We start from the raw sequence: 27,880 nt of genomic DNA, 5'->3' as shown, positions 1-27,880 counted from the left end.
GCCCTCGTCGAGGAGGCCGCTCTCTTCCTTTTCTACAGTTACATGCTAATTTTTTACATTAACATCATGATAATCTCTCACATTAACATAGCTACTTCCCTGCCCTCGTCCAGGAGGCCGCTCTCCTCCTATCTTACAGATACATGCTAATTTATCACGTTAACATCACTAACCCCGGCCACTTCTTTATGACCCTTGGGCGACACCCATTCAATCCTTTTAAAACAGTCTGCCTCAGCAGCAGACCATGCTTTCCCACCTGATGACAGATGCGCCTGTAACATCGTGATTTTCTTTATTTTATTTTATACCTACGTGACTTTACCGAATGAACCAATGAGTATGGATTCCTGCAGTCACGAAAGCTTCAAATCAAGAAAGTATCTACAGACTCTATCATAGTATTTACTGACTCTATCATGGTATCTACTGATTCTGCAGTAGTATATACTGACTCTACAGTAGTATCTACTGACTCTACAGTAGTATCTACCTACTCTACAGTAGTATCTACCTACTCTATAGTCTCATATATATACCGACTCTATAATAATATACATCAACTCTATAATACTAACTTTATACTCATGTAGGTGACTTTACCAAAAGAAGCAAAGAGTATGGATTCCTGCAGTCACAAAAGCTTCAAATCAAGAACTAACTTCATAGAGTGCCGTGGTGAGGCCTAGTCTCGTGCAGAGCCCCCGGCATCGCCGAGATTTCCCAGCCGGCCGAGGTGGCACCTTTTCAGGCTGGTGCTGTGGTGTTACCCCCCCCACCACCATCCCCCCGCCCGTTCTACAGTAATAGTATCTAAGGACTATAATAGTAGTATTTACCGACCCTATACTAGTAAGTGCACACATTCGGGGGGGGGGTGGGCAGAAGAGGACATGACACTTTGAGTAATTTTCCTCAGCGTTGTGTGTATTTTAAAAACAGTTTTTAACGCAAATGAGAATTCCCCCCTCCCCCCACCGATTGCGCGTGTGCGTTGCTAGGGGCAACGACCATGAGTCAGCGTCCTCGCGCATGCGCAGATGCGTGCTCTGGCGCCGCCCTGTGCTTATAAAATGAATACATTGTAAATTTAACTACTTTAAAGTTGATGGATGGGAAAAAGAAAACGTGATTTGTCAATCGGGGGCTTTTTTAGTCGTGCGTGTGTAGGGGTGTCAGGGGAAGGATTCCCACCAATAGATGGGTTAGGGGGAGGGGTGATCGAGGTGATATAAGGAGAGAACGGGCGGGAAAGGGGGGCCTTTGGCGGGAACGGGATTGGGACGGGTGGCGACAGGTGTGAATGGAAGGAAAGGAATAAAGGACGAGACCCCTGCAATCTCGTGTCGGCTCCTCTCTACATTTGGTGGCAGCGGTGGGATCCTAATGGCTACAAAGAAGAATCCTCGCGGGAGGGAGCCGAGGGAGGAGGAAGCAGGGGCCGGGGATCCTTCACATCCTGGGCAACAAGGGGGCCTGCTGTCAGAAGCAGCAGAAGGGGGCCCGGATCGCCTGGAGGATCGCATGGAGGACCGCATGGCCCGCGTGGAGAGGGCGCTCCAGGAGCTCTTGCAGAGGCTCCCTATGGGGGGCCCGCCGGCACCGGGACCCCCACCCCCACGCGTACTACGGGAGGAGAGGCCACGGGAACCGGACGCCGACCAGCCGGCCGGGCAGGAGCCGCAACCAACCTCGTCACGCCAGCCGCCGCCGCTCCCGCCAAAACCCCCAGGGCTAAACACCCAACACGGAGAGCAGGTGGCCGGACGGCCGCGTCGGCTGGGGCCCGTCGACAAGTTTGTGGCTGAGGAAGAAGATTGGGAGGAGTTTGTCCGCCGATTCGAGGCTGCCTTCCACGCTCTCGAGTGGACAGACGAAGAGGCCCTACGAGCGCTGCCATCTGTTCTGGGCAAAGAAGCACTCTCCTCTTACACCTCCCTTCCCTCGCACAGCAAGTCCACGCTACAGGCGGCCTACGAGGCTTTGGGGGAGATCTATTGCCCGGCGGAAGGAGCCTTTAAACGGTTCCAGGATCGCCAGCGAGGGGCTAAAGAATCCCCTTTAGCCTACAGGGGGGCGCTGCTCGTGTTGGCGAGGAGAGCTTTCCCTCGCCTGGCTGAAGAAGCGCTCGAGGACCTCGTGGTCGAGCACCTCATCGCCTACGCTTGCCGCGCCGGCGTTGTAATGCCCGTAGTGACGCCGGAAGAACGCACCTCGCTGTGGGCTGCCCGGACCATCCAAGCCCACGAGCAGGTCATGGGCCGGGCGCCACCCGTGGGCCCGGTGGCTGGCGCGGCGGGGGGGAACAGCCGAGCCGTTGCCGCGGCGCTACTTGGTCCAGCGACACTAACCGCCGAACCTGCACCGTCACCACAGGCTGCCGGTGGGGCATCTGGGGACGGACCGCCGACGTCTGAGACGGAGCCATCGCTGCGGGAGGTGTACGCGGCGATCCGGGGACTGGCGGAGCAGAGGGACCAGCCGCCGCGTCGCTGGCAGCCGCCTCTACAACATCGCGCCGAGCCCCCCCGACGCAACGCCCCGTGGGTCTGCCACCGTTGTGGTCGCGAGGGGCATGTGGCGAGGGGGTGCCGCACGGAGCCGGAGGCCGCCAACGTCACCTGGAACCTGCCGGGGCCGAACGCCGACAGGAGCCAGGCGAGTGACGCCGTCCCACCCGGCCTCTCGGGCGGGCCGGGTAATTACAATTCCGACGCCGCGAACTCACCGGGAGTCTCCTCGGGGTGGGCGCCGGTGGTGTCGTTTCCCGGTCCCCGCTGTTCTGGTCGGGGGAAGGGGATAGCGCCGGGGCCTGTGGTCGCATCGCGACCCGGAGTGGCGTCGCGAACGGACGTGACGTTGCGTCCGGAAGTGACGTCGCGGTCGGAAGTGGTGTCGCGGATCGCGCCGGGAATTGCGCCGGGGCCGTGGACCGCGCCTGGAATCGCGCCGGGGCCAGGGACCGCGTCGGGGATCGCGCCGAGGCCGGGGACCGCGCCGGGAGTCGCGCCGACGCCGGGAGGGACGTCGCGGACGGAGGTGACGTCGCGGGCGGAGGTGACGTCGCGGGCGGAAGTGACGTCGCGGCCGGCAGCGACGTCGATGCCGGGCGTGACGTCGCGCGCGGGCGGGGTTTCGCGGGCGGGCGTGACGTCGCGGGCGGGCGTGGTTTCGCGGGCGGGCGTGGGTTCGCGGGCGGGCGTGACGTCGCGGGTGGGCGTGGTTTCGCGGGCGGGCGGGGTTTCGCGGGCGGGCGTGACGTCGCGGGTGGGCGTGGTTTCGCGGGCGGGCGTGGGTTCGCGGGCGGGCGTGACGTCACCGGCGGGCGTGACGTCGCCGGCGGGCGTGACGTCACCAGTTACCTGCAACGCCGGCGAGTTGCCAGGGGCAACGGCCCGGGGGCGGAGGCAGCCCACACGATTGACATTGCGCCCTGGAGCAATTCCACGACCCGCCTCACCACCGCTTTGCGACAGAGCGAGACGGAACCAGGGGGACCACGCCCCCGTGACAAAGGAAAGGGAGGGGCTCACGGGAAGGCCCACCCCCCAGTCCCCACCGCCCCCTACAATGGGGGGGCCCCCCCACACCACAAGGGGGGCCCATCCTACGTCACCTAGGGGGGGCAATTTGCACTACATAGAGAGCCCAGCCCGCAACCCAGGGGTAAGCCCACACTATGTAACAAGGGCGCGTTCACCCTGCTGTGACGCACTCCAAAGGGAGGAACCCCATCTTCAGTCCATCCACACCCATCCCCCATCATTTCACCATGCACCACAGGATAACGAGACACCGCCTGGTCAGTGGCCGGACTCAGCCACACAATGGAGGAAGCTGGCAAGGCGGGTGGTAGCGGCCACGTCAGGAACCTCGGTCCTGGTCGGTGAAATCGCGGGAGTGTCGGCACGTATCTTGGTCGATACGGGAGCATCAGCCACGATCATCTCGAGCACCATGCATGAGATGCTGCCGGATAAAATCCGACCTTTAGTCCCCGTCAAGACAACGTTCATTGCAGCAAATGGAGGCAGCATGGGCTTCCTGGGCCAGGTTGAAGCCCCGATACAGATTGGGCAGCTTTCGGTAGCAGGACCCATCCTTGTCTCCGCAACGTTGCCCGTACCCTGCCTGTTGGGGACGGACTTTCTGAGGCGGATGCCAATGAAAATCGATCTGGCCAATGGGCGGGTGGAAGTCCAGGGAACGCATCTCCATTTCCTAAAGGCGGAGGGGGCCAGCCGGGGTGTACCCTACGTGCAGGCTCTGGTCAGTAAGTCTGTCTCCATTCCCCCGGCAGCCCAGATGCTGGTTCCGCTGCAATATCGGTCCCCCCTCGTGACAGCCCGACCAGACTCACCCATCCTGGTGTCTCCGGCGTCAGCGGCCATGGATCGTCATGCGCTGGTGGGGGCCGAAACTATTGTACAGAGGAACCAGCATCTGTTCATTCAGGTGCTGAATACCTCCGATAGAACAGCGACGGTGCAGGAGGGAACAGTTCTGGCCCACGTTAGTCCCTTGTCACTAGGAGCCCCAGGGACAGAGCCCGAGCTTGTAGGCAGCATCAGCCAGTCCGAGGACAGAGGGGCCAAATCGTGGATGGACCAGCTGGCGGGGCCTGAGCCGGGATTGCCGCCCGACCAGAAACAGCAGCTGCACTCGTTATTGCAGGAGTTCTCGGACGTGTTCAGCCGGGGACCGTTCGACCTAGGGCGCACAAATCTGTCACAGCACCACATCAACACGGGAGATGCCGCACCCCTGCGCCAAAACACATATAGAATGAGCCCAATGGAAAAAGGGCACATTCAACAAGCGGTGCAGGAGATGCTGCGGGCCGACATAATTTCTCCATCCTCGAGTCCCTGGGGGGCACCGGTGGTCCTAGTCAAGAAGTCAGATGGGTCACTGAGATTCTGTGTGGACTTCCGACGCCTCAATGCCGTCACGCTGGCCGACGCATATCCCCTACCACGTATCGACGACTCATTGGATGCACTGGCGGGAGCAAAATTTTTCAGTACGCTGGATTTGTTGTCCGGGTTCTGGCAGGTCCCACTAGACGCGGACTCCCGGCCTAAAACAGCATTCCGGACACCACAGGGCCTGTTCGAGTTCAACTGCCTGCCTATGGGCCTCCAGACGGCGCCGGCAACGTTCCAACGCATAATGGAGTTGGCCTTGGCAGGCCTCCAATGGGAAACGTGCCTCATCTACCTGGACGACGTCATTGTTTTCAGCCGATCATTCGAGGAACACATTGACCGATTGCGTCAGGTGTTCCTGCGGTTCCGGAACGCGAACTTGAAGCTCAAGCCGTCGAAGTGCCACCTTATGCAGTCGTCGGTACGCTACTTGGGCCACGTCGTCAGTGAGTCGGGAGTGGCTACAGACCCGGAAAAGACGGCCTGCGTGAGGGCCTGGGCTGTTCCCACAACGGTTCCGGAGGTACGCCGGTTTGTGGGTTTCGTTTCTTACTACCGCCGGTTTGTGCCCAACTTCGCAACCATTGCCAAGCCCTTGCACGTGTTGACGGCGAAGAACCAGAGGTTTTATTGGGGCCCTCTGGAGGAAGAGGCATTCCAGCAGCTGCGCTCACGTCTGACAGATGCACCACCATTGGCCTTTCCGGATTTTGGCCTCCCCTTTATCCTGGACACGGACGCCAGCGATGTGGGCATCGGCAGTGTTTTGTCGCAAGTCCAGCAGGGTCGGGAGGTGGTTATCGCCTATGGTAGTCGCGTGCTTTCATCAGCGGAGCAGCGCTACTGCGTCACGCGTAGGGAACTCCTGGCAGTCGTTCACTTTGTGCAGCAATTCCGACCCTACCTGTATGGTCGCAAATTTACGGTCCGCACTGACCACGCGGCCTTGCAGTATTCGCTCCGCATCGACCAGCCTTCGGGCCAGCTGGCCAGATGGATAGAACGCCTGCAGGAGTACAGGTACCAAGTAGTGCATCGCAAAGGGACCAGACATGCCAACGCAGACGCATTGTCCCGACTGGTGCCCCAGGGCCCTTGTGCATGCACCACAGGCGGGGCACGCTGCAAGGAGGCGAGGCCGGAGGGGACGGTCATCGCTCCCGTACGCACGGCGGAGGGCGCACAGGGTGAGGTCCAGCTGACCGACCACGACCTGGGGCTGACCTTGGACGATTGGAGACGGCTACAGCTGGAGGAAGCCCCACTGCGAACACTACGCGCCTCAGCAGAGGCAGGGGGGGAGGAGTACATCGTATGGGAGGATCTCCTCATGCGATGGGACCCGACAGGGCGCCGGCGATGCCTGGTAGTTCCGGAGTCGCTGCGTCAACAATTGGTTATGGACGTACACGGCCGCCAGCTGCTGCATCTGGCAGGGCGGAAGACACTGCACACATTACAGGGTCGGTACTTTTGGCCAGGTATGACCGCTGACGTGCATCGATGGGTCGCTACCTGCGTCGAATGTGCGCGGCGAAAGCCGCCACCCCGGGTAAGCCGGGCGCCCCTACAGCCCATCACGGTGACCAGGGTCAACGAATTGGTTGCGTTGGACATCTTGGGACCGCTGCCGGTCACGCCACGGGGAAATAAATACCTGTTGGTCGGAGTCGAGTACTGCACGAGGTGGCCGATGGCGTGGGCCCTCCCGGACCAAACGGCACAGACCATCGCCGATGCCTTCGTGGGAGGCTATGTCCTTGATAAGGGGGCACCGGAGCGGTTGCTCACGGATCAGGGCAGGAATTTCTCCTCACAGCTATTGAAGGACGTCTGCTCTATCCTGGGCACTAAAAAGGTCCGAACATCTCCATATCATCCCCAGACCGATGGGATGGTAGAGCGGCTTAACCGCACCATAGCGGCCATGCTGTCCCAAGTGGTGGATGAAAACCATTCCGACTGGGACCTCCACATTCCATCGGTCTTAGCGGCGTACAGGGTGGCCCCACACGCGGCGACGGGGTTCTCGCCGTTTTTCCTGATGTACGGACGGGATCCCGTTCCGCCTATTGAGGTGCAGCTGACGGACATTCCGGCAAGAGCCGACGCATGGCCGAAGGCACTAAAGACCTCCCTCATTTATTTGAGAGAGGCCCGCCAAGCAGCCGAGGCCGCATCGGCCGCGAGCCAAGAGAGTAATGTACGGATACGGGAGAGGACAGTGACAGCCAAGCCCTTTAAAGTCGGGGACCAGGCATGGCTACACTGTCCTCAGGTGCCGGTTGGCCTCTCACCAAAGCTGCACCGACCCTGGAAAGGGCCGGTCGAGGTCATCAAAGCACTCCGACCGCAGTGCGTCCAGGTCCAACTGGGTAAGCGACGATGGTTTGTACACCCCACCCGCCTTAAGCCATACATCTCTCCACCGTCATCTTCACCAACATCACCACCAACATCACTGCCAACATCATCATCATCCCTACCCAGGCCAAGGTCGCCGACCACCACGCGCCGACCGGCAGGGGGTTCGGTGCCCTGTGTTCCCTTGTCACCTACAGCACCCCATGTGAGGCCTGACGGAGCGGCGGCACGAGCGGGGGCCGGAGAGACAGCGGCGCCAGGCAAGGCGACACCGGCACCACCGAACCAGGGACCGCGACGAGAGGGCCTTCGAAGGAGGGGGCCGCCACGGTCATCTGCTGCCTGTGGATGTCCGGGCTGTTACGGGATGCTGGCTGGAGACCTGGGCAGGCCGCGCAATTGATTTGTTGTGTTATATTGCATTGTATGGTTGTGGGGGGGGGTAAGGGCTGTCGTCACTGTCAGTGGTGGGAGGCATGGGGAGACTTAAATGGCCCATGGGGGAGGCAGAACCGAGGACGGTTATTTTTTCTCCGGGGGGGGGGGTGATGTAGGGGTGTCAGGGGAAGGATTCCCACCAATAGATGGGTTAGGGGGAGGGGTGATCGAGGTGATATAAGGAGAGAACGGGCGGGAAAGGGGGGCCTTTGGCGGGAACGGGATTGGGACGGGTGGCGACAGGTGTGAATGGAAGGAAAGGAATAAAGGACGAGACCCCTGCAATCTCGTGTCGGCTCCTCTCTACACGTGCATAGTTTGTTGAAACGTAAAGCCAGCAGTTGTGTGAGTTAAATGCGTCACAATGTGTGTCCACACACACATAGACAGACAATAAATTACTTTTATGGGTAAGATTGTCTTTGAAACTGATTGGTCTGGTGCGGTGTATAAACATCGCCACTGGGGAGACAAAGGCGGCCGGGCATGGTGCTGGCCACCCACCCCCTCGTGTGCAATGCCGGCCTTCATAGGTGCTACTCGCCAACAGCACTTGCCCCTACAGTCTGTTCGAGGCGATACGGGGGGTCTTTGTTTGTGTGTGTGAAGGCGTGAGTGGGGCTGGGGTATACAGTACTGTAGTAGCAGTGCTGCCCTGCGCCACGAACCCGGCAGAGACCCGAGTTCGACTCCCACTCACGGCAAATAAGGGGGCCGAAAATGTCGAACCATTCCCTGCGTCTCCTCCCCCCTAGGTCGACTCAGCCTCGAACGGTCGCGGTCTCCGTACCGGGCTCCGCTGCTGTCACCGTCACGACGTCGCTCCTCTCCGTCGTATTTGCCCCTCCCACGTTGTTGGAAATCTCACAGGCGAACGCGTCCCCGCGCCGCGCGTCGTGCAGGGTCCACGTCTCATTGTGGACCCCGGTCGCTGTGAGGTTCCCCCCCGAGCTCGCGTCCCGCTTAAGCCACGAGTAGTAGATGGGAGGAGAGCCCTGGTGCACGACGCAGCGCAGAGACAGGGAGACTCCTGCCACGGCGTGACGTGGGGAGACCTCGGGCTTGGACACGGCAACTGAGACACACGGACACACAGAGTGAGACGTGGAGATTACTAAGTGTTATAGTGTAGTCTATAGTGTAGTGCATAGTTGTGTAGTATATAGTAGTATAGAGTATAGTAGTGTATAGTGTAGTGTATAGTAGTGTATAGTAGTGTATAGTAGTGTATAGTAGTGTAGTGTCTAGTGTAGTGTATAGTAGTGTAGTGTATAGTAGTGTAGTGTATAGTAGTGTAGTGCATAGTGTAGTGCATAGTAGTGTATAGTGTAGTCTATAGTGTAGTGTATAGTGTAGTAGTGTAGTGTATAGTGTATAGTGTAGTGTATAGTGTAGTGTATAGTGTAGTGTATAGTGTAGTGCATAGTGTAGTGCATAGTAGTGTATAGTGTAGTGTATAGTGTAGTGTATAGTGTAGTATATAGTGTAGTGTGTAGTGTAATGTATAGTGTAGTGTATAGTATAGTGCATTGTAGTGTATAGTATAGTGTAGTCTATAGTGTAGTGTATAGTGTAGTTTGTAGTGTAGTGTATAGTGTAATGTATAGTGTAGTGTATAGTAGTGTAGTGTATAGTAGTATAGAGTATAGTACTGTATAGTAGTGTGTAGTGTATAGTAGTGTAGTGTATAGTGCCGTGTATAGTGTAGTGTGTAGTGTAGTGTATAGTGTAGTGTATAGTGTAGTGTATAGTGTTATGTATAATACTGTAATGTAGAGTGTAGTGTATAGTGTAGTCTATTGTGTAGTGTATAGTCGTGTATAGTGTAGTGTATAGTAGTGTACAGTACGGTATAGTGTAGTGTATAATAGAGTATAGTTTTGTGTATAGTAGTGTAGTGAATAGTTGTGTAGTGTATAGTAGTTTATAGTGTAGTGTATAATAGTGTATATTTTGTGTATAGTAGTGTATAGTGAAGGGTATAGTAGTGCATAATGTAGTGCATAGTGTAGTGTATAGTGTATTTTATAGTGTACTGTATAGTTTAGTATATAGTGCAGTGTATAGTGCAGTATATAGTAGTGTATAGTTTATAGTAGTATATATACTTGTGTATAGTGTAGTGTATAGGTAGTGTGTATATTGAACTTATTTCGTACCGTACGCAGCTAACAACACCAATTAGAGGTGTGGGGGAAGGACAACAAACTAACCACAATAACTAAAACAAGCAGTTTTATTTAGATGAGTTTTAAGTGGTGAAGAAGTAGTGGTGTAGTGTGTAGTCGTGTAGTGTACCATATAGTAGTGTATAGTGTAGTGTAGTTCATAGTAGTGCAGTGTATAGTGTAGTATATCGTAGTATATTGTATATCGTAGTGTATAGTCGTGTAATTTATAGTGCAACATGTGGTGTCGTGTGCACAGTGTACTGTATAGTAGTGTAGGATATAGTAGTGTGTATTGTATACGTAGTGTCGTGTGTAATGTAGTGTGTAGTTTGTAGTGTATAGTGTAGTGTATAGTAGTGTATAGTGTAGTGTATAGTATAGTGTGTGTATGTTTAACTTCTCTCCCACCAAACGGATCCAACTGTGCTAATCTCACCTACTCACTCACTCAGACACTCACTCACTCAGACAATCACTCAGACACTCACTCACTCAGACACTCACGTTGTTGCTGGAGGGCGACTGCCTCCAACTGACCAGTAGCATTCTTCACGAGCCTCCTCCACAGAGGCCGACCTTGACACCGTTGGTACCAGTCATCGGCAAGTCCACTCAGCTCCACATCCTCCAGTACCGCATTAGTCCATCTCTTCTCTACCCCGTGTCATGCACCTTTAGCCCCATCTATACGACTAAATAAAAGCTGATTGGGCATGTGGTGGCTGGGCATGCGGGCTACTTGACCCAGCCACCACGGCCTTGCCTGCTGGAGGAGTTCACTGATGGGAATGCTTCCAAATCGTTCATGGATTTGCGAGCTCCTCACACAATTCAGCCTGGTTCAACTCAAGGTTTAATCGTATGTATGCCAGCCTGAATATTTCTCACTGGCGCAGATGATCCAGTAGAGGGGTCCACGTTTCCCAAGAATAGAGAAGACCAGAAGTTTCGTATAGAGTGACTGATCAGGAAGCTTCCACACAGCATTACACAGCCGATGCAAATATAATGCTGCTCGACTGCTTTGAAGTGAGACCCATACTGTAAAACCGATGCAGGTCATAAGCACACTGCCCATGTATGGAAAATTCTCCACTACTTCCACAGCTACTCCATCTCCAATAGGGAGTTGAGGGAGTGGAGTGTTTGCCAGAACAGCTTTTTTGTTAATTACAAACCCATGGGCTGCAAAGAAGTTTAGCAGCCTTCTACCGTTGTTCTTGAACTGTTCTGGCCCATGCCTTCCAATATCTGAAGCCCATGTGCCAGCATCAAGACCAACTCGGGCATTAAAGTCACCCAACAAGATGACTCTATCCCGAGGGGTCATTTTAGCTTGCACCTGTGACAGGAGGTCATAGAAGGCATCTCACTCATTTGCCTTGCCTGCATCCCTCCACTGATGTTCATCTTCGGTGAGGGCATGAGTAACCACCACTACCACTCTGCGATTCTGGTTGATGGGAAGGTGATCCCACAGTTGCCTTGGGCTTCCAGCGTCCCACACCTCACTGCCACGCTCCCCATTACCCATTCATTCGTTTGTTCAATTGAGCCACTGCCTATTGCTTAGCAGCGAAGTGGAGGACTGTCCACCCCTCATGGTGACCGGAGCCAGAGCCAGTCCACAGGACCTCCTGAATACCGCAGAGATACAGGTGGTACCGGTCCAGCTCCCGACAGAGGATTGGCAGCCTCTCCTCTGCAGTGGGCGTTCGAACATTCCACGTGGCAACTCGCAGTAGCTTTTTTTTCAGGGATGGAATTCACTCGCCTGGCTCCACGAATTGAGGTTTGGTCAGCAAAAATCATAGATGCCTGTCCCGCTGGGAACTCCAGGACAAGCTTCATTCTTTTTTTCACTTAATTCAGTGGCAGGTGAGTTGAAGGTGGAGTGGTTACCAGCCCCTTGCACCCATCCAGAGCACCAATTTGGCTGCTTTGGTGGCTACAAGCTCTATGAGGGGAATAGCCAAATTTTAAATTGGCCTCCCCTCCATTGCAATTGCTCACATCCACCACAGCTTTACCATCCAGTACCAGCCTGGATGGTAAAGGGGGTTGTTTTTGCGGGACACACCCACTCACAAACCAACACTCACTCAACCACTTACACATCCATGCACACACTTACTCACACAGTAACTTACTCGCCCACACACTCAATCACACATTCACACACTCACTTAAACACTCACTCTCTCACTCAGACACACATTCAACAACCGCCACACAATCATTCACACACTCACTCACTCACACATTCACACTCACACCCATTCACTCATACACTCACTCACACTCTTCCTCACTGACAGACTAATTTATTCACTCACCTACTCACATACTCACCATCCCACTCACTCACCCACCCACTCATTCACTCACTCACCCACTCACAAAATCACTCCCACACTCACCAACTCACATATGAACTCACTCACACACTCACACGCTCATTCACCCACTCACTGACCTATTCTCTCACCCAATCACCTACTCACCTACTCACACACACACCCACTCACCGACTCACTCACACACTCACGTACTCACTCACTCACCCACTCAAACACACACACACCCTCTCAACTCACCAGTACCAATATCCGCCATTCGCTGCTAAGTGATGGTGACATCAGGATGGCGCCTGTATCAGGCCAGGTGCTCTTTGAGGCCACGTGAAGTGTCGAAGGCTCACTAAAAGGAGGTTTCGGGACAGATCCAGGTGCGATGGATTGGCTGGCTGAGATGACCAGTAGATGTACACCAGCTGTGCTCTCTACTATGCCAACTTGCTGCATTTTATCCACCTGTTGCTCTGCTCATTGTTGTGAGCCTCGATTCTCTGCCCTCCGTTGTTGCTGGAGGGCAACTGCATCCAACTGCCCAGTAGCGTCCTTCACGAGCCTCCTACACAGAGACCGATCTTGACACCACTAGTACCAGTCGTCGGCAAGTCCACTCAGCTCCTCTCTCTCTCTCTTGTTCATCCATCATGGCACGTTTGTCATTTTGTTGGGTTTTGATTAGTGCACAGATGGTTGAACAGGCCAATCCGTGCCCGGAATTCTCTGTGGCACACTTGACAGGTCAGGAAGGATGTAGAGCTCTTAGGTGCAGCCACAAGTCCTTCTTTGGTAGATTTGCGCTGCTGCCTCTTCAAGATAGCACAGGTGCTTCTCCTGCTCTCACAGAGGACTGCACCGTCCTGTACTTTTCTTCTCCAGACAGGTCGATCCTGAGCTAGGAGTTCTCAACTTTTCAGGTCGAATCCAAAGCTCTTCAAGGAAGCTTTAAGAATGTCCTTGTAGCACTTTTTGGGGCACGCTTGCGCTCGCAGTCTCACGCAGGGCATTCTGGTCACGTGGCCAGTCCATCTAAGCTGTTCCTTCACAAGCAAGGTGTGGATGCTGGGGACATTGGCCTTGCTGAGGACTTCCGTGTCAGGGATTCTGTCTTGCCACTTGATCCTCAGCAGTTTCCTTAGACAGCTCAAATGGAGATGGTTAAATGTATTGGCATGGCGCTGGTAGACTGTCCAGGCTTCGCACCCATACAGAAGAGTTGGTAAGTCAACAGCCTGGTAGACCTTCAGTTTTGTTTCCTGCTTGATGCCAGTCATTTCCCATACCGAGTCACGTATACGTCCAAAGGCTACACTGGCCTTGACAATCCTGATGTTAACTTCATCATCTATGTGCACAGCACGAGACAGAGTACTACCCAGGTAAGTAAAATTGTCAACGGCTGAAAGCTTTTGCCCATTCACAAAGATGGTGGGCTCAGTGTAGGGTGTCCCAGGAGCAGGTTGGTATAGGACTTCAGTCTTCTTTGTGCTGATTGTTAAGCCAAAGTTGTTACAAGCTGAGGAGAAGTGGTCCGTACTGTCCTGTAGATCTTTATTTGAGCCCGCAGCCAGAGCACAGTCGTCAGCAAACCAAAGTTCTCGAACAGTGAATTCCTCCACTATTGTTTAGATTTGCATCCTCCGCAGATTGAATAGCCCACCGTCAAAATGGTAGATTAAGCTAATCCCAGTGTTGTGGTTCTGGAATGAGTATTGCAGCATGGCAGAAAACACCATGCTGAAGAGCGTTGGTGCTAAAACGCAGCCTTGCTTCTCCCTGTTTGTGATTGGGAACGGATCAGAGAGTTCTTGCTGGTCTCTGACGCTGGCCATAATACCATCATGGAGTTTGCGCACGATGCCAATTAACTTTTCTGGACACCCATACTTGGCCATGATCTTCCATAGGCCCTTCCGGCTGACTGTGTCAAATGCTTTTGTTAGATCAACGAAAGCCATATATTGATGAGCATTTTATTCTTGGCATAGGAAGGTAAAAAGTGCCATGACTTGCGCAGAGAACTTGGATTTAAATGAGGGTGATTTGCGCAGCGTCAACCTCACTCTCTCGACCAGCACCATCTGTACCCAGTGGCAAGACGTAGTCAAGACGACCGGAGATGGTCCTGATTGTAGTGGAAGGTCCAAAGACCCTTTTGGTGGAATTTCCTCCACCAGGGGTTCCACATGCCCAGGCTCAGACAAGCTGAGTTTTCCGGGTTAGTTAACCGCGGCCCGGGGTTCGGCGTTGGCAGCTGCCGACTGCACCGACTCACCAGGGATGTTGAGCCTGGTGTGTTGTCAGCTGCTGACTGCACCGACTCGCCAGGGATGTTGAGCCTGGTGTGCGCCTACGGTGGCAGCTTGAGGGCCGGCCCAGATTAAACAAGCCTGAGGCAGAACTAGCTGGTTAGACACACTCCACATCCTCCCATACCGCATTAGTCCATCTCTTCTCTAGCCCGTGTCGTGCACGTTTAGCCCCCTCTATCTGGATGAACAAAAGCTGTTTAGGCATGCGGTGGCTGGGCATGCGGGCTACATGACACAGCCAACGCAGCCTTGCCTGCTGGAGGAGCTCACCAATGGGACTTTGTCCAGATCATTCAAGGATATGTGAGCTCCTCACACAATCCAGCCTCTTTAAACCCAGGATGAATCGTATGCACACCAGCCCGATTGTTCCTAAAATGCTCAGATGTTGTAGTACAGGGGTCCACGTTTCACAAGCATAGAGAAGACCAGAAGCTTCGTGTGGAGCGACAGATCAGGTAGCTTCCACACAGCATTACACAACCTGATGAAAAGATAATGCTTCTAGACTGATTTGAAGTGAGACCTCTGTTGTCAAACCGGAGCTGGTCATAAGCACACTGCCCAGTAATGGAAACTCTCCACTCTCTCTACAACTGCACCATCACCAATTGGGAGTTGAGGGGGTGGAGTGTTTGGTGGCAGAATATACCCAGGCAGGTGCTTAGTTGTGGTGGAGGTGATGGTAATGCCCCACCTCTTAGTGGCACGCTCCACGTCGAACAGTACCACCTCCAACTGTTCCTCTGACTGAGCAGCAATCACTAGATCATCAGTATACATAATATGGTTAACTAATAGGGAGCCATCCCTTGACTGCTCCCGGGCATCGATCAGCCTGCCATTGTACCTGTACCAGATGAGATCCCTCGGGTACAACCAAACAATGCTTAATGAATTACGTGATCAAAAATAGATGTTAAAAAATGTGGGAGCCAGAGGAAATCCCTGTTGCACCCCAGTTGAACAGGCAAAGGCTCCGAATCCTAGCCACGTAGCTTTACCCGGGCCTGCCCACCATAATGAAGGTCCATAATCATTGTGAGCAGAGAGCCAGGGACTCCAAAAGCACGAAGAACAATCGTCCAGCACTATATAATATAATAGGCCTTAACCTTGATATGTGCAGGACTACCCTGGCCTGACACCAAGGGTGCGTGGCAAGACAATGTTGAATAATCCTTGCCAGGTGATTTGCTGGCAGACTGAGGGGGGCGATGCCCCTGTAGTTATTGCAGTCTGTGCTGTTCCCCTTATTAAAGTGGGGGACCACCAGGGCATACGTCCAATTATGATGAAGAGTTCAGTGGTCCAGTCTGTTATTGCGATGTCATATAGGAAAGTCTACACACAAACGCTACCCTCCCTCAGCATGTCTCAACTCCACAGAAATGCTCAACAAATCTGCGAAACTTTTCCTGGGGGACAGAGATCGAATGGTGTTAAAGAGTAATTTGTGATCACGGGATATGTTAACTACTTCGCAGACTCCATCTGCTTAGCAACCCTGGACCACCACCCATCCTTGCATCAACCACACAGCTCTCCGGAACCTCCCAGCAAAGGCTGCTGTAAGCCTCCTCATGCTCCAAAGTGGAATTCTGTAAATGATCGGAGTGGGCCTGTCGCTTTTTCTCAGCCAGCCGGAACGCCTCATCCGTCAGCCAGGGTATCTGAGGAGTTTTGGACCGTGCACTCAAAGCAGCTATTGAAGCTGCGTAAGCCGCAGTCCTAAACCTCACCCATTTCCCCTCGGCATCAGGAGGAGTGGGTAATATTCCAATCTCAGCTGCAAGTGATGATGACATTTTCATCAGCTAGCTAAGACCAGGCCACTGTGGGTTTGATTGGGGTCTTGCATGGAAGAATGGCAGGTGCATCTCATAGATGAAAGCCGATGGTCAGTACGCAGATCAGCTCCACGGTAGGTCCCGGTGTGAAGCACATGGGCCCCATTCACTATGTAGTCCAGCAGATGTTCTTGCTTGGATCCGGCGTGCATCCATGATGTTGTGTTGATGCATTGATGCCAGACGAGTTATTTTTTATTAATTACAAGCCCATGGGCTGCACAGAAGTTAAGTAGCCTCCTGCCGTTGTTATTGCGCTGTCCTGGCCCATGCCTTCCAGTAACTCCGGCCGATGTGCCAGCACTCGGGCATTAAAGTCACCGAACAGAATGACAATCTCTCGGGGCAACTGTAGCTATCAAGTGTGACAGGAGGTCATAGAAAGCATGTGACTCATCGGCCTTGCCTGCATCCCTCCACTGATGTTCATCTTCATAGGGGACATAAGAAACCACCACCACTCCTCACCTCCTGGTGATGGGAAGGTGAGCCTACAGTAGCCTTGGGCTTACAGCTTCCCACACCTCATTGCCATGCTCTACGCACCCTTCATTATTTTTTTTCAGAAGAAGAGCCATACCCTGTTTGGCAGTTTCCTGCCCCGAGTAGAAGACTGTCTACCCCTCATGGTGGCAGGAGCCAGAGCCGGTCCACCGGACCTTCTGAATGCCACAGGGATCCAGGCGGTACCAGTCCAGCTCCTGACAAAGGAATGGCAGCATCTCCTCCGCAGTGAGCGTTCAAACATTCCACGTGGCCATCCATAGTGGGTTGTCGTTGTTTCTGGAGGAGCCCCGAGGGTAAAGATTCAATCTCCTGGCTCCGCCAGATGGGGTTCGGCCAGAAGACGTCATAGATGCCTGTCCCCCCGGGGCTTCCGGCACAAGCTTATTCATTCTATTTTTCCATCGTTGTTTAGTGGTAATTCATTGAAGGTGGAGGGGTTACCAGCCCCTCGCACCCATCCAGAGCCCCCATTTAGTCACTGTGGTGGTCACAGACGCCATGAGGGGAAACTCCAATCGGAAATGGCCATCCCCCCCACAGCACTGTCCACGACAACGTTGCCTGTCCGGGCAACACACTCACACACCCACACACTCACAGACCTACTCAACACACACACTAACACCCACTTACGTTCAACAATCACCACGTCCTCGGGCCACGTCACATTAAAAACGCTCCCAGCGGAGCGCGATCACGAACTTGCGGTAATTAATGAAAGTGGAGGGGTTACCAGACCCTCGCACCTGTCCAGAGCCCGCTTGTGGCCGCTGTAGTGGTCACACATGCCATGAGGGGAAAGGCCAATTGGAAGTGGCCCTTTTTCCACAGCACTGCACACGACAGCATCGCAAGTCCGGCACCACGAGGAGGTTGGGGGTTGTTTTGCCACTCATATAATCACTCACCCACGCACACAATCACTCACACAATCACTTACCTACTCACTCACCCAATCTCCTACAACAACAACAACAACCGCCATTCGCCACTAAGTGGCGGTGACGTCACCACGACGCTTGTGCCAGGCCAAGTGCACTTTGAGGCCACGTGAAGTGTCGAACGCCCGCTGGCAGGAGGTCACGGGGCAGACCCAGCAGGTGCCACGGGTCGACTGACCAATCTCCTACACACCTACTAACACACACACACACACACACCCACTCAACTCATACGCCACACACTCACAGACCTACTCAACACACACACTCACACATACTCACAGACCTACTCAACACACACACTCCCTCAACTCACACACCCACACACTCACCGACCTACTCAACACACACACTCACACACACTCACATACCTACTCAACACACTCACCCACTCAACTCACACACCCACGCACTCACCGACCTACTCAACACACACACTCACACACACTCACAGACCCACTCAAATCACACACCCACACACTCACAAACCTACTCAACACACACACACTCACACACCCACACACTCATAAACCTACTCAACACACTCACACCCACACTGACACCTACTTACGTTCAACGATAACCACATCCTCAGGCCACGTCACATTAAAGAAGCTGCCTTGGTACTCCCAGCGGAGCGCGATCACAAAATTGCCCGCGTCCTCCCGCGTGAGCCCCTTCAACTCCACCGACTCCAGGGTTGCTTTGGACTCCGGCACCACCGCCACTCTGTCCGTGTAGGCAGGCTCCGCCCTGAGACCTGAGATGTGATCCCAGGTCAAGACCCTCACTGGCTCAGCCCGTGCTCTGTCGACCTTTCCGGGATGCTGGAGGGAGAGGCTGAGGAGGTGGCAGTCGGCAGGAGGCTTGGTCAAAGTGAAGGACAGGGAGCCACCGACCACCGCCCGTGACTTGGAGATGTTCACCAGGCAGGCTGTGAGGAGGTGGTGGATGAGCAGGTGATGGAAAGAGAGGGAGAGAGCACAGGGTGGACAGACGGGAGAGAAAGATACGCATCCTTGGGGCCATGTAAACATTGGGAAAGCTGATGATCGGATTGTCAGACAACTTGGGCTTCGAGCGGATCTGAAGCTGGTGTTTTTTAATTTCTATTAATTCCGCATACAAATGCAGGAACAACAGGAATTCACCAGCGATTTTTTTTCAACATTTGCTGGTTACGCAGCAAACCAATGTACACCTGTCAACCCCTTATAAGTGCTGTCTACCTTATTACAGACCAATTAAGACCTTAATGGTCACTCTGTGCCCCAAATAAATCTTGATGTTCATCCAACAAAATTCCATCACATGGGAAAAACACAAACAAATAGACAAGGATTATTTTTAGTTTTGCCCATATTGAAACAGCTGTATGCCGTGTGAACCTGAAAACTCAATATCCCCTGCACAAGAATACGGAGTATCGACAGCTTTGCCAATGCATTTGCTGGCACAATAATTTATCCCGTGGACGGCGATCTGTCGACGAGGCCAAATGGATTTGATCGTTCAATGTGGCGTGTTGCATTTCGCCCCCTTTATTCCCTTCCTTCCTTCATTCCATCTCCACGACGCGATGAGAAAGCATCGGATACGGAGTCGTCACGCATTGAGAATCGGTTTGCCAATTTCATCAGCACATTGCTACGGAGCCTTGTCCAGCAGCTGGACGAAAGTGACTCATCAAACGAGACGAGAGACAGTGGTGGTGGCAGTAGCGGTGGTGACATGGGGGCAGCAGGTGCCAACTGTTGGAACGTTATCACCTCAAACGCTTCCTTACATCCTAAACAACAACAACAAACACCTCGAGATCGTGGCGGTCCTGTCGATGACTGCTCGTCAAAGCAAGCGACGTCACCCGTGAAGCTTCCCTTGCTCCTCCTCCTCCCCCTCCACCTCCTCTTCAGATCCACCCACTCATCCTCTCCTTTTCACATCCTCCTACTCCTACTCCCACTCCCCCTCCTCCACCTCCTCCACCTTCTTCCTCCTCCTCCTCTCATTTTCTTCTCCTTCTGACATTTACCACCATCACCACTTCCTTCTGCTCCTCCCTCATCTTCCCTCCTCTCCCCTGCTCCGACCTCCCACTCCTCTCCTCCTCACATCCACCACCATTTCTTCCCATCTCCTCCTCCTCCACAACAGACAAACAGTCCGCCTCTTTGTGCTGCTACAGACTCTCAGCGGGTGCGCCACTCGCTATGGCCGGGCAGGATGACTCACGGTTGAGCACAGTCAGGTAGACGTTCTCGCTGTCCGTCCACTCTTTGGTCTCGTGCCTCCAGGTGACCTTGACCTGGTAAATGCCATCGTCCTCCATCCTCAGCTCCCGCAGTCGGAGCCACGCTGTGCCACCTCCATCGCTCCCCAGGTCGTTTCCCGGGCTCAGCTCCACTCTGCCCCAGTATTGAACCGAGCCCTCGGACGGCGTCCAGCGTCGGGTGGAGGCGCCGTATGTGGCCATGCGGTCGTCCCTGCCGCTCCTGAACCACGTGGCTGTGGTCACTTTGCAGCCTCGAGGGGCAGAGACGCGGACGTCGAAGCGAACGTTCGAGCCCACGGTGGCTTCAATGTGACCCTGGGAGATCTCGATACGGCAAACTGTGACGGAGACATGAGGTGGGGGTGGCGGGTGGTGGTGTGGGGGTGTGGGTGGGTGTGGGTGTGTGTGGGTAGGTGTGGGTGAGCGTGTGTGTGGGAGTGTCGATGGGGGTGGGTGTGGGGGTGGAAAGGCGGTGTGAGGTGATGGAGCAGAGAGAGGGAAACACGGTGCTCTAGAGGAGATGTTAACTGCTTCGCCTGGTATACAAGAGGTCGTGGTTTGGATCCTGGACCCTAACGCCCATTGTGGCTAGGAGATGTTAACTACCTAGCCTGAATAAAGGTTTCATAAATTTATTCTTCTGACAAGTGCAACTTACAGCCGATCATCGATTATCTGGCAGCGCACGGTTATCCGGCTGCATCCAACATTATCCAGTGGTGGTCCCGGGCCAATCTGGTGAAACCGGCAAAACCAACCTGAAGCCAGTAACCAGTCCAGCTATCGGCACCACGTGCATGTGGAAAAACAAAATAGTTACACTTTATTTCAGTGTCAAATATTTATATATGGTACAATATACACTACATACAACTTAAACAATGAAAATACTGCACGTACAGGGGCTGCCTCTACTTACGAACATTCGACTAACAAACTTTCAGAGATACGAACAAACCTCTCCGATATGTCCAGTTGCACCGTCATTAATTTCAGCACAATGAATGGCGGTGGTGGAATCTATATCTGCAGAACATGAATAACCAGTGGCATCTACATCTACAAAATATGACGAACCAGTAGCATCTACATCTACAAAACATGAAGAACCAGTGGCATCTACATCCGCAGAACATGAAGAACCAGATGCATCTACATCTGCAGAACATCAAGAACTAGTGGCATCTACATCTGCAGTACATGAAGAACCAGTTGCATCTATATCTGCAGAAAATGAAGAACCAGTGGCAACAACATCTGAAGAACATGAAGAACCAGTGGCATCTACATCTGCAGAAAATGAAGAACCAGTGGCAACAACATCTGAAGAACATGAAGAACCAGTGGCATCTACATCTGCAGAAAATGAAGAACCAGTGGCAACTACATCTAAAGAACATGAAGAACCAGTGGCATTAACAACTGCAGAACATGAAGAACCAGAATCATCTAAATCTGCAGAACATGAAGAACCAGAGGCATCTACAGAACATGAAGAATCAGTGTTATCTCGATCTGCAGAACATGAAGAACCAGTGGCATCTACATCTGGAGAACATGAGGAAATAGTGTCATCTCTATGTGCAGAACATGAAGAACCAGTGGCATCTACATGTACTAAACTTGAAGAACCAGTGGCAACTACATCTGCAGAACATGAAGAACCAGAGGCATCTACATCTGCAGAACATGAAGATCCAGTGGCATCCACATATACAAAACATCAAGAACCATTGGCATCTACATCTGCAGAACATGAATAATCAGTGGCATCTACATCTGCATAACATGAAGAACCAGTGGCATCTGCATCTGCAGAACATGAAGAACCAGTGGCATCTGCAGAACATGACGACCCAGTGGCATTTACATCGGCAGAACATGAAGAACAAATGGCATCTACATCTCCAAAACATGACGAACCAATACATATACAAAACCTGATAAACCAGTGGCATCTACATCGGTAGAACATTAAGAATCAGTGGCATCTATATCTGCAGAATATGAAGAACCATGTGCATCTACATCTGCATAACATGAAGAACTAGTGGTGTTGATATCTGCAGAACATGAAGAACCAGTGTAATCTCCATCTGCAGAACATGAAGAACCAGTAGCATTTCCATCTACAGAACATAAAGAACCAGTGTCATCTCCATCTGCAGAACATGAAGAACCAGTGGCATATACATCTGCAGAATACGAAGAACTAGTGTCATCTCCATCTGCAGAACATAACAACCAGTGTCATCCACATCTACAGAACATGAAGAACTAGTTTCATAAACATCTGCAGAACATGAAATCCAGTGGCATCTACATTTGGATAAACATGAAGAACCAGTGGCATCTACATCTTCAGAACATGAAGAACCAGTGGCATCTACATTTACACAACCTGAAGAACCAGTGGCATCTCCATCTGCAGAACTTGAAGAACCAGTTGCATCTACGTCTACAGATGATTATGGAACATTTAAAGCAATTTCCCGTGTTTAGTGTACATGCCGTATAATGTTTGGAATCGACAAGAGGAAAGTTGGACTTACGAACAGACATCTGGAACCTAACTCGTTCGTAAGTAGAGGAGTACCTGTATTTATGCATCACCCATGATGCAGGGTCTTCGAGACTGGAGTGGTATGTACGGTACACAGTAAATATGGTAACTATTTCTTACTGGAGGATATTTATTTGCGTCAATGTGTACGTTATTTGCTGTAAATGTAACATTGTAAACAACATTTAAAATACAAACAAATACTAAAACACACTACTCCTTAAAATATATGTGAAATGGTAAGGCTGGGAACACATCCTCATAGGACCAATGTTATCAGTTACTCACTATACAACGTTTCAATATACGAACTACTTTGCATATCGGGTTATTTTTGTTAATTGTCTTTGTTAGACAATATGCATGGTAAGTTATGAAGTGTTTATAGTGTGAAATGGTAAGTTACCAATGCTGGTAACGCATCCTCACCAGACTAATGTTATACGTTACTTACTATGCGACGTTTCAAAATATGAACTACTTCGTATATCGAGTTATTACTTTTAATTGTCTTAGTTTAACAATTTGTAATGGTAAGTCATGCAGAATTTGTAGTGTAAACTGTTAAGTTACTTAGGTTGGGAACGCATCATCACAGGACTCACGTTATAAGTTACTCACTATACGACTTCTCAATATACAAATAACTACTCCCTATATAGAGGTATTGCTGTAAGTTATTTTGGCTTACAAGATGAATGATTAATTATGAAGTGTTAACTGTGTGACAGGGTAAGTTACAAGGTGTGAAAAGGCATCCTCATAGGACTAATGTTATAAGTGATGCACTATTCGACATTTCAAAATAACGACTTTGCATATCGAGTTATTGCTGTTAATTGTCTTTGTTAGACAATGTGAATGGTAAGTGGTTATATTGTGACATGGTAAGTTACAAATGCTTGGAACGCACCCTTATAGGACTAACATTATAAGTTACTCACAATATGTCGTTTCAATATAACGACGTTGTATATCGAGTTATTACTGTTAATTGTCTTTATTTATGTTAAGTTACGAAGGCTGGGAACGCATCCTCACTGGGCTAATGCTATAAATTACTCACTATACGACGTTTCAAAATACAAAAGACGCCTTCAGAAACGCATCCACTAAATGTGATGTGGCACAAGATATGTATTTAAGATACAGCGTTGTGGGATGGCAATCAATATGAATTACTCAGCAATATCCAATGAAATAATAATATGAACTATTATAATATTATTTCACGATGGGACCTTTCTTTGTAGAATATAGTAATGAATTGCATAGTATAGTGTAAAGTGTAGTGTAAAGTGTAGTGTATAGTGTCGTGTATATTGTAGTGTATAGTGTAGTGTATAGTGTATACTAGTGTAGTGTATAGTAGTTTAGTATACAGTGTATTCTAGTGTAGTGTATCGTGGTTTATTATATATTGTAGTGTGTTTTGTAGTGAAAATTAGGGTAGTGTATCGTGCAGTATATAGTAGTGTAGTGTAAAAGAGTGTTGTGTATAGTAGTGTAGTGTATAGTCGTGTAATATGTAGTGTATAGTAGTGTATAGTAGTTTACAGTGTAGTGTATAGGAGTATATAGCAGTGTATTGTGTAGTGTATAGTAGTGTGTAGTGTATAGTAGTGTCTATATAGCATGGGATACCTTGTTGCCAGTATTACAAGTATGAAAAGTAAGAATAGGTTTTGTACCCATTCTAGCAATACAACAGGAGTTGTGTTAAGATGTTATTATTGTTAAAAATGTTATTAATTAGTGTTTAGATTGCATCCCAAAGCAATATAACAACCCTCCCCATCACAATTGTGAACAACCGCTGTGGCATTTAAAATAAAATAATAGTGTACGTTAAAGACAACGTTTCGGCCAATGAGCCTTATTTAGAGGTACGCAATGATGTACCACCTAATCAGAATAATAATTTGGTTTAAACATAATTGAGAACAGGGGGAAATCATATAAACTCCACTCACTCACTCTGTAGAACAGGGGGAGATCATACAAACTCCACTCACTCAGTAGAACAAGCGAAGATCATACAAACTCCACTCACTCCCTCTGTAGAACAGGGGGATATCACACAAACTCCACTCACTCACTGTGGAGAACAGGGAGATATCATACAAACTCCACTCAATCACACTGCAGATCAGGGGGAGATCATACAATCTCTACTCACTCATAATAAACGTTTTTGTGTTAGATCGCGTTATTTCTAAATGTGTCGTAACCATCCACCACCCAACACGGCCAATCAGCTAAAAAGTGTCACGTTGACAAAAGACAAATAGTTCACTACTTTAGCCCACCGGTGTATTGAAGAGTGAATCCACAACATTTACAGTTTTTTTTAAGTACGACGTTTCGCCGGTAATTACATCCAGCATCATCGGGCAATTCGCCAGAATGAAGCCCTTACTTACGTACTATTAAATAGAGCAGCAGCAGGGTGACGTCATCATTTAACTCATTCAGGTGCGACGATTTCAAGCGGGGTGGGGGGGAATTGTAATTATATACTAGATTGGTAATCAGTCAATTGTTATGGTTAGTAATGAGTTTTAATGTGTGATATTGCAATTATATGCTACGTTAGTAATCAGTTAATTAGTATGTGTTTCCCCTATAAGGAATTGTAATTTGTATTATTTGTAGAACAGGGGGAGATCATACAAACTCCACTCACTCACTCTGTAGAACAGGGGGAGATCATACAAACTCCACTCACTCACTCTGTAGAACAGGCGGAGATCATAGAAACGCCACTCACTGACTCACTCACGCAAACACTTCAGAATAATTAGAATCGGAAGAGTGTGTATTAATGATAATCAGCACCAACATCAGCATCATCATTGTCACCATCTTCAGCAATGCCATTGGTATTTATGCAGCGTCACCATGACTACCATCATCATGATAATCACCATCAACATCACCATCAGTATCATAATCACCATCAGCATCACAATCAGCATCATCATCAGAGACATTATGATCAGCTTCATCATCAAAATCATCACCCATCAGTATCATCATCATGATTGTCACCAGTATCATGGTCATCAGAACCATCATGATCAGCATCATCATGAGCACCATCAACATCACCATCAGTATCACCATCAGCATCATTATCACAATTAGTATCATTAAAGTCATCATTATGATCTTCATCACTATGATGATCATCACAACCATTAGGATCAGCATCATCATCAGGACCATCAGTATCACCATAGTAATCATCATGATCATCATTAGCATCATGACCATCCGAACGAGAATGATCATCATCAACAACAGCACCATCAGCATCACCATAATCGTCACCATCAGAATCATCTTAGTTATCATCTACACGACTATATTATACACAACACACTTCTCTATACTACTCTATACTTCACAGTACCCTCTACACTACTCATTACTCTACGCTATAAACTACACTATACACTACGATACACTACACTATATACTACACTACAATACACTACACTATACACTACACTTCTATACAGTACACTCATATACACTACACTATTTACTACACACGTAAATACTACATTAGAATACTATATACTATAGACTACACTACTATATTATTTGGTTCTTTCGGTTAAGTCACGTCTAAAGATAAAATAATAAATTAAATTAAATAATAGAATACGACGTTTCGATTGCAACACAAGCAATCATCATCAGGTATAATGAAATAGCGACATAAAATCTAACCAGAAAACTATAGACAGACATATTAGCAGACAGATATTACCAAGATACATAGCGAGAGCAACACAGGTAACAGAGAGGGGTGATCGTCTCTGTGGGGTGGCCTTAAATAGACAGAGGGGGCGGAGGCAGTGAGAGGGAGGGGGGTTAGAGAAAAAAAAATAGCATATCAATTGGTGCTGCAAGAACGATTACAATATCTGTCTGCTAATATGTCTGTCTATAGTTTTCTGGTTAGATTTTATGTCGCTATTTCATTATACCTGATGATGATTGCTTGTGTTGCAATCGAAACGTCGTATTCTATTATTTAATTTAATTTATTATTTTATCTTTAGACGTGACTTTACCGAAAGAACCAAATAATAATTCCTGCAGTCACGAAAGTTCTAAAATTAAGATTACACTACTATATATTACACTATACACTAAAGTAATATACACTCCACTACTATACAGTGAACTATACACTACACACTACACTACTATACACTACATTATACACTGAACTACTATACACTCCACTACTATACAGTGAACTAAACACTACTAAAAACTATACACTACTAAACACGATACAATACTCTACACCGAACAGTATGTTACACTATAGACTACTATACACTGTAGACTACTCAACACTATACACTACATTAACCTGCAATATACTACACTACTACATTCTACACTGCTATACACTATACGATTCATTACATTACTTTACACGACACTTTACACTACAATACACTACACACTACGCTATTCACTACACTACTATTCACTATACACCACACTATACACTACACTCACATGGTTAAATAAAGGTCGTATTAACCTTACTAGCTCACGGTTCACAACAGACTCTCACACATGGTTAAATTAAGGTCGTGTTAACCTTACTAGATCATGGTTCACAACAGACTCACCCTTGCACGGTTAAATAAAGTACCTGTCAACATCGCATTCTGTCTCTCTCTCGTGGCTCAATTCAACCTCCTGGCGTCGCTCTCCCTGTCTGTGAGCAACGAGTGAAGAATGAGGCAGGAATGATGATGGATGAAGGAGGGAGAGAGAGAGTGGGTGGGGTGGGGTGGGGTAGTGGTGGATTGGTGGTCAGATTGGGGAAGTATGGCCTCCTGAGGTTCACCTCCCTCCCTCCCCACCTCCCCCCTCTCTCCGCGTCTCTAAGCGAGGCTGAGAGGCCACGGGCTGCGTGAGTGTAGTATAGTGTGTAGTGTAGTGTGGAGTGTAGTGTGTATAGTAGTGTGTAGTGTGTATAGTAGTGTAGTATGTAGTGTATTATGTATAGTAATGTGTAGTGTGTATAGTAATGTGTAGTGGTGTATTATGTATAGTAATGTGTAGTGTGTATAATCATGTGTAGTGTGTATAGTAGTGTGTAGTGTGATTAGAAATGTGCAGTGTATTGTGTATAGTAGTGTAATGTG

The 27,880-nt window shown here is 50.0% G+C and overlaps 2 protein-coding genes across 2 annotated transcripts in view; one reads left to right on the top strand and one right to left on the bottom strand.

Annotated features, from left to right (window-relative positions):
- Positions 1–27,497, bottom strand: part of LOC144738117 (uncharacterized) — a 33,526-nt gene extending 6,029 nt beyond the window's left edge. The window contains exons 1-4 of the mRNA XM_078621036.1: positions 27,382–27,497; positions 20,095–20,472; positions 18,434–18,796; positions 8,521–8,805 (exon numbers count right to left, since the gene is read on the bottom strand). Of these exons, the coding sequence (XP_078477162.1) occupies positions 8,521–8,805; positions 18,434–18,796; positions 20,095–20,472; positions 27,382–27,391 (1,036 nt within the window). The 5' untranslated portion in view covers positions 27,392–27,497. The remainder of the gene's footprint in view (positions 1–8,520; positions 8,806–18,433; positions 18,797–20,094; positions 20,473–27,381) is intronic.
- Positions 1,263–7,763, top strand: LOC144738059 (uncharacterized). The gene is made up of 2 exons (XM_078620964.1): positions 1,263–2,658; positions 7,490–7,763. The coding sequence occupies exons 1-2, from the start codon at positions 1,387–1,389 to the stop codon at positions 7,499–7,501; spliced, it is 1,284 nt and encodes a 427-aa protein (XP_078477090.1). The 5' UTR covers positions 1,263–1,386; the 3' UTR covers positions 7,502–7,763.
- Positions 27,498–27,880: the final 383 nt, after the last annotated feature.

This window comes from Lampetra planeri, chromosome 77 (assembly GCF_965212315.1).
Source record: "Lampetra planeri chromosome 77, kcLamPlan1.2.h2, whole genome shotgun sequence".
Classification (NCBI taxonomy): Eukaryota; Metazoa; Chordata; class Hyperoartia; order Petromyzontiformes; family Petromyzontidae; genus Lampetra; species Lampetra planeri.
This window is presented reverse-complemented; position numbering and strand designations above follow the sequence as displayed.

What these genes read in the sequence shown, in the direction of transcription:
- LOC144738059 (XM_078620964.1), top strand. Translation starts at nt 1,387, where the DNA reads ATGGCTACAAAGAAGAATCCTCGCGGGAGGGAGCCGAGGGAGGAGGAA.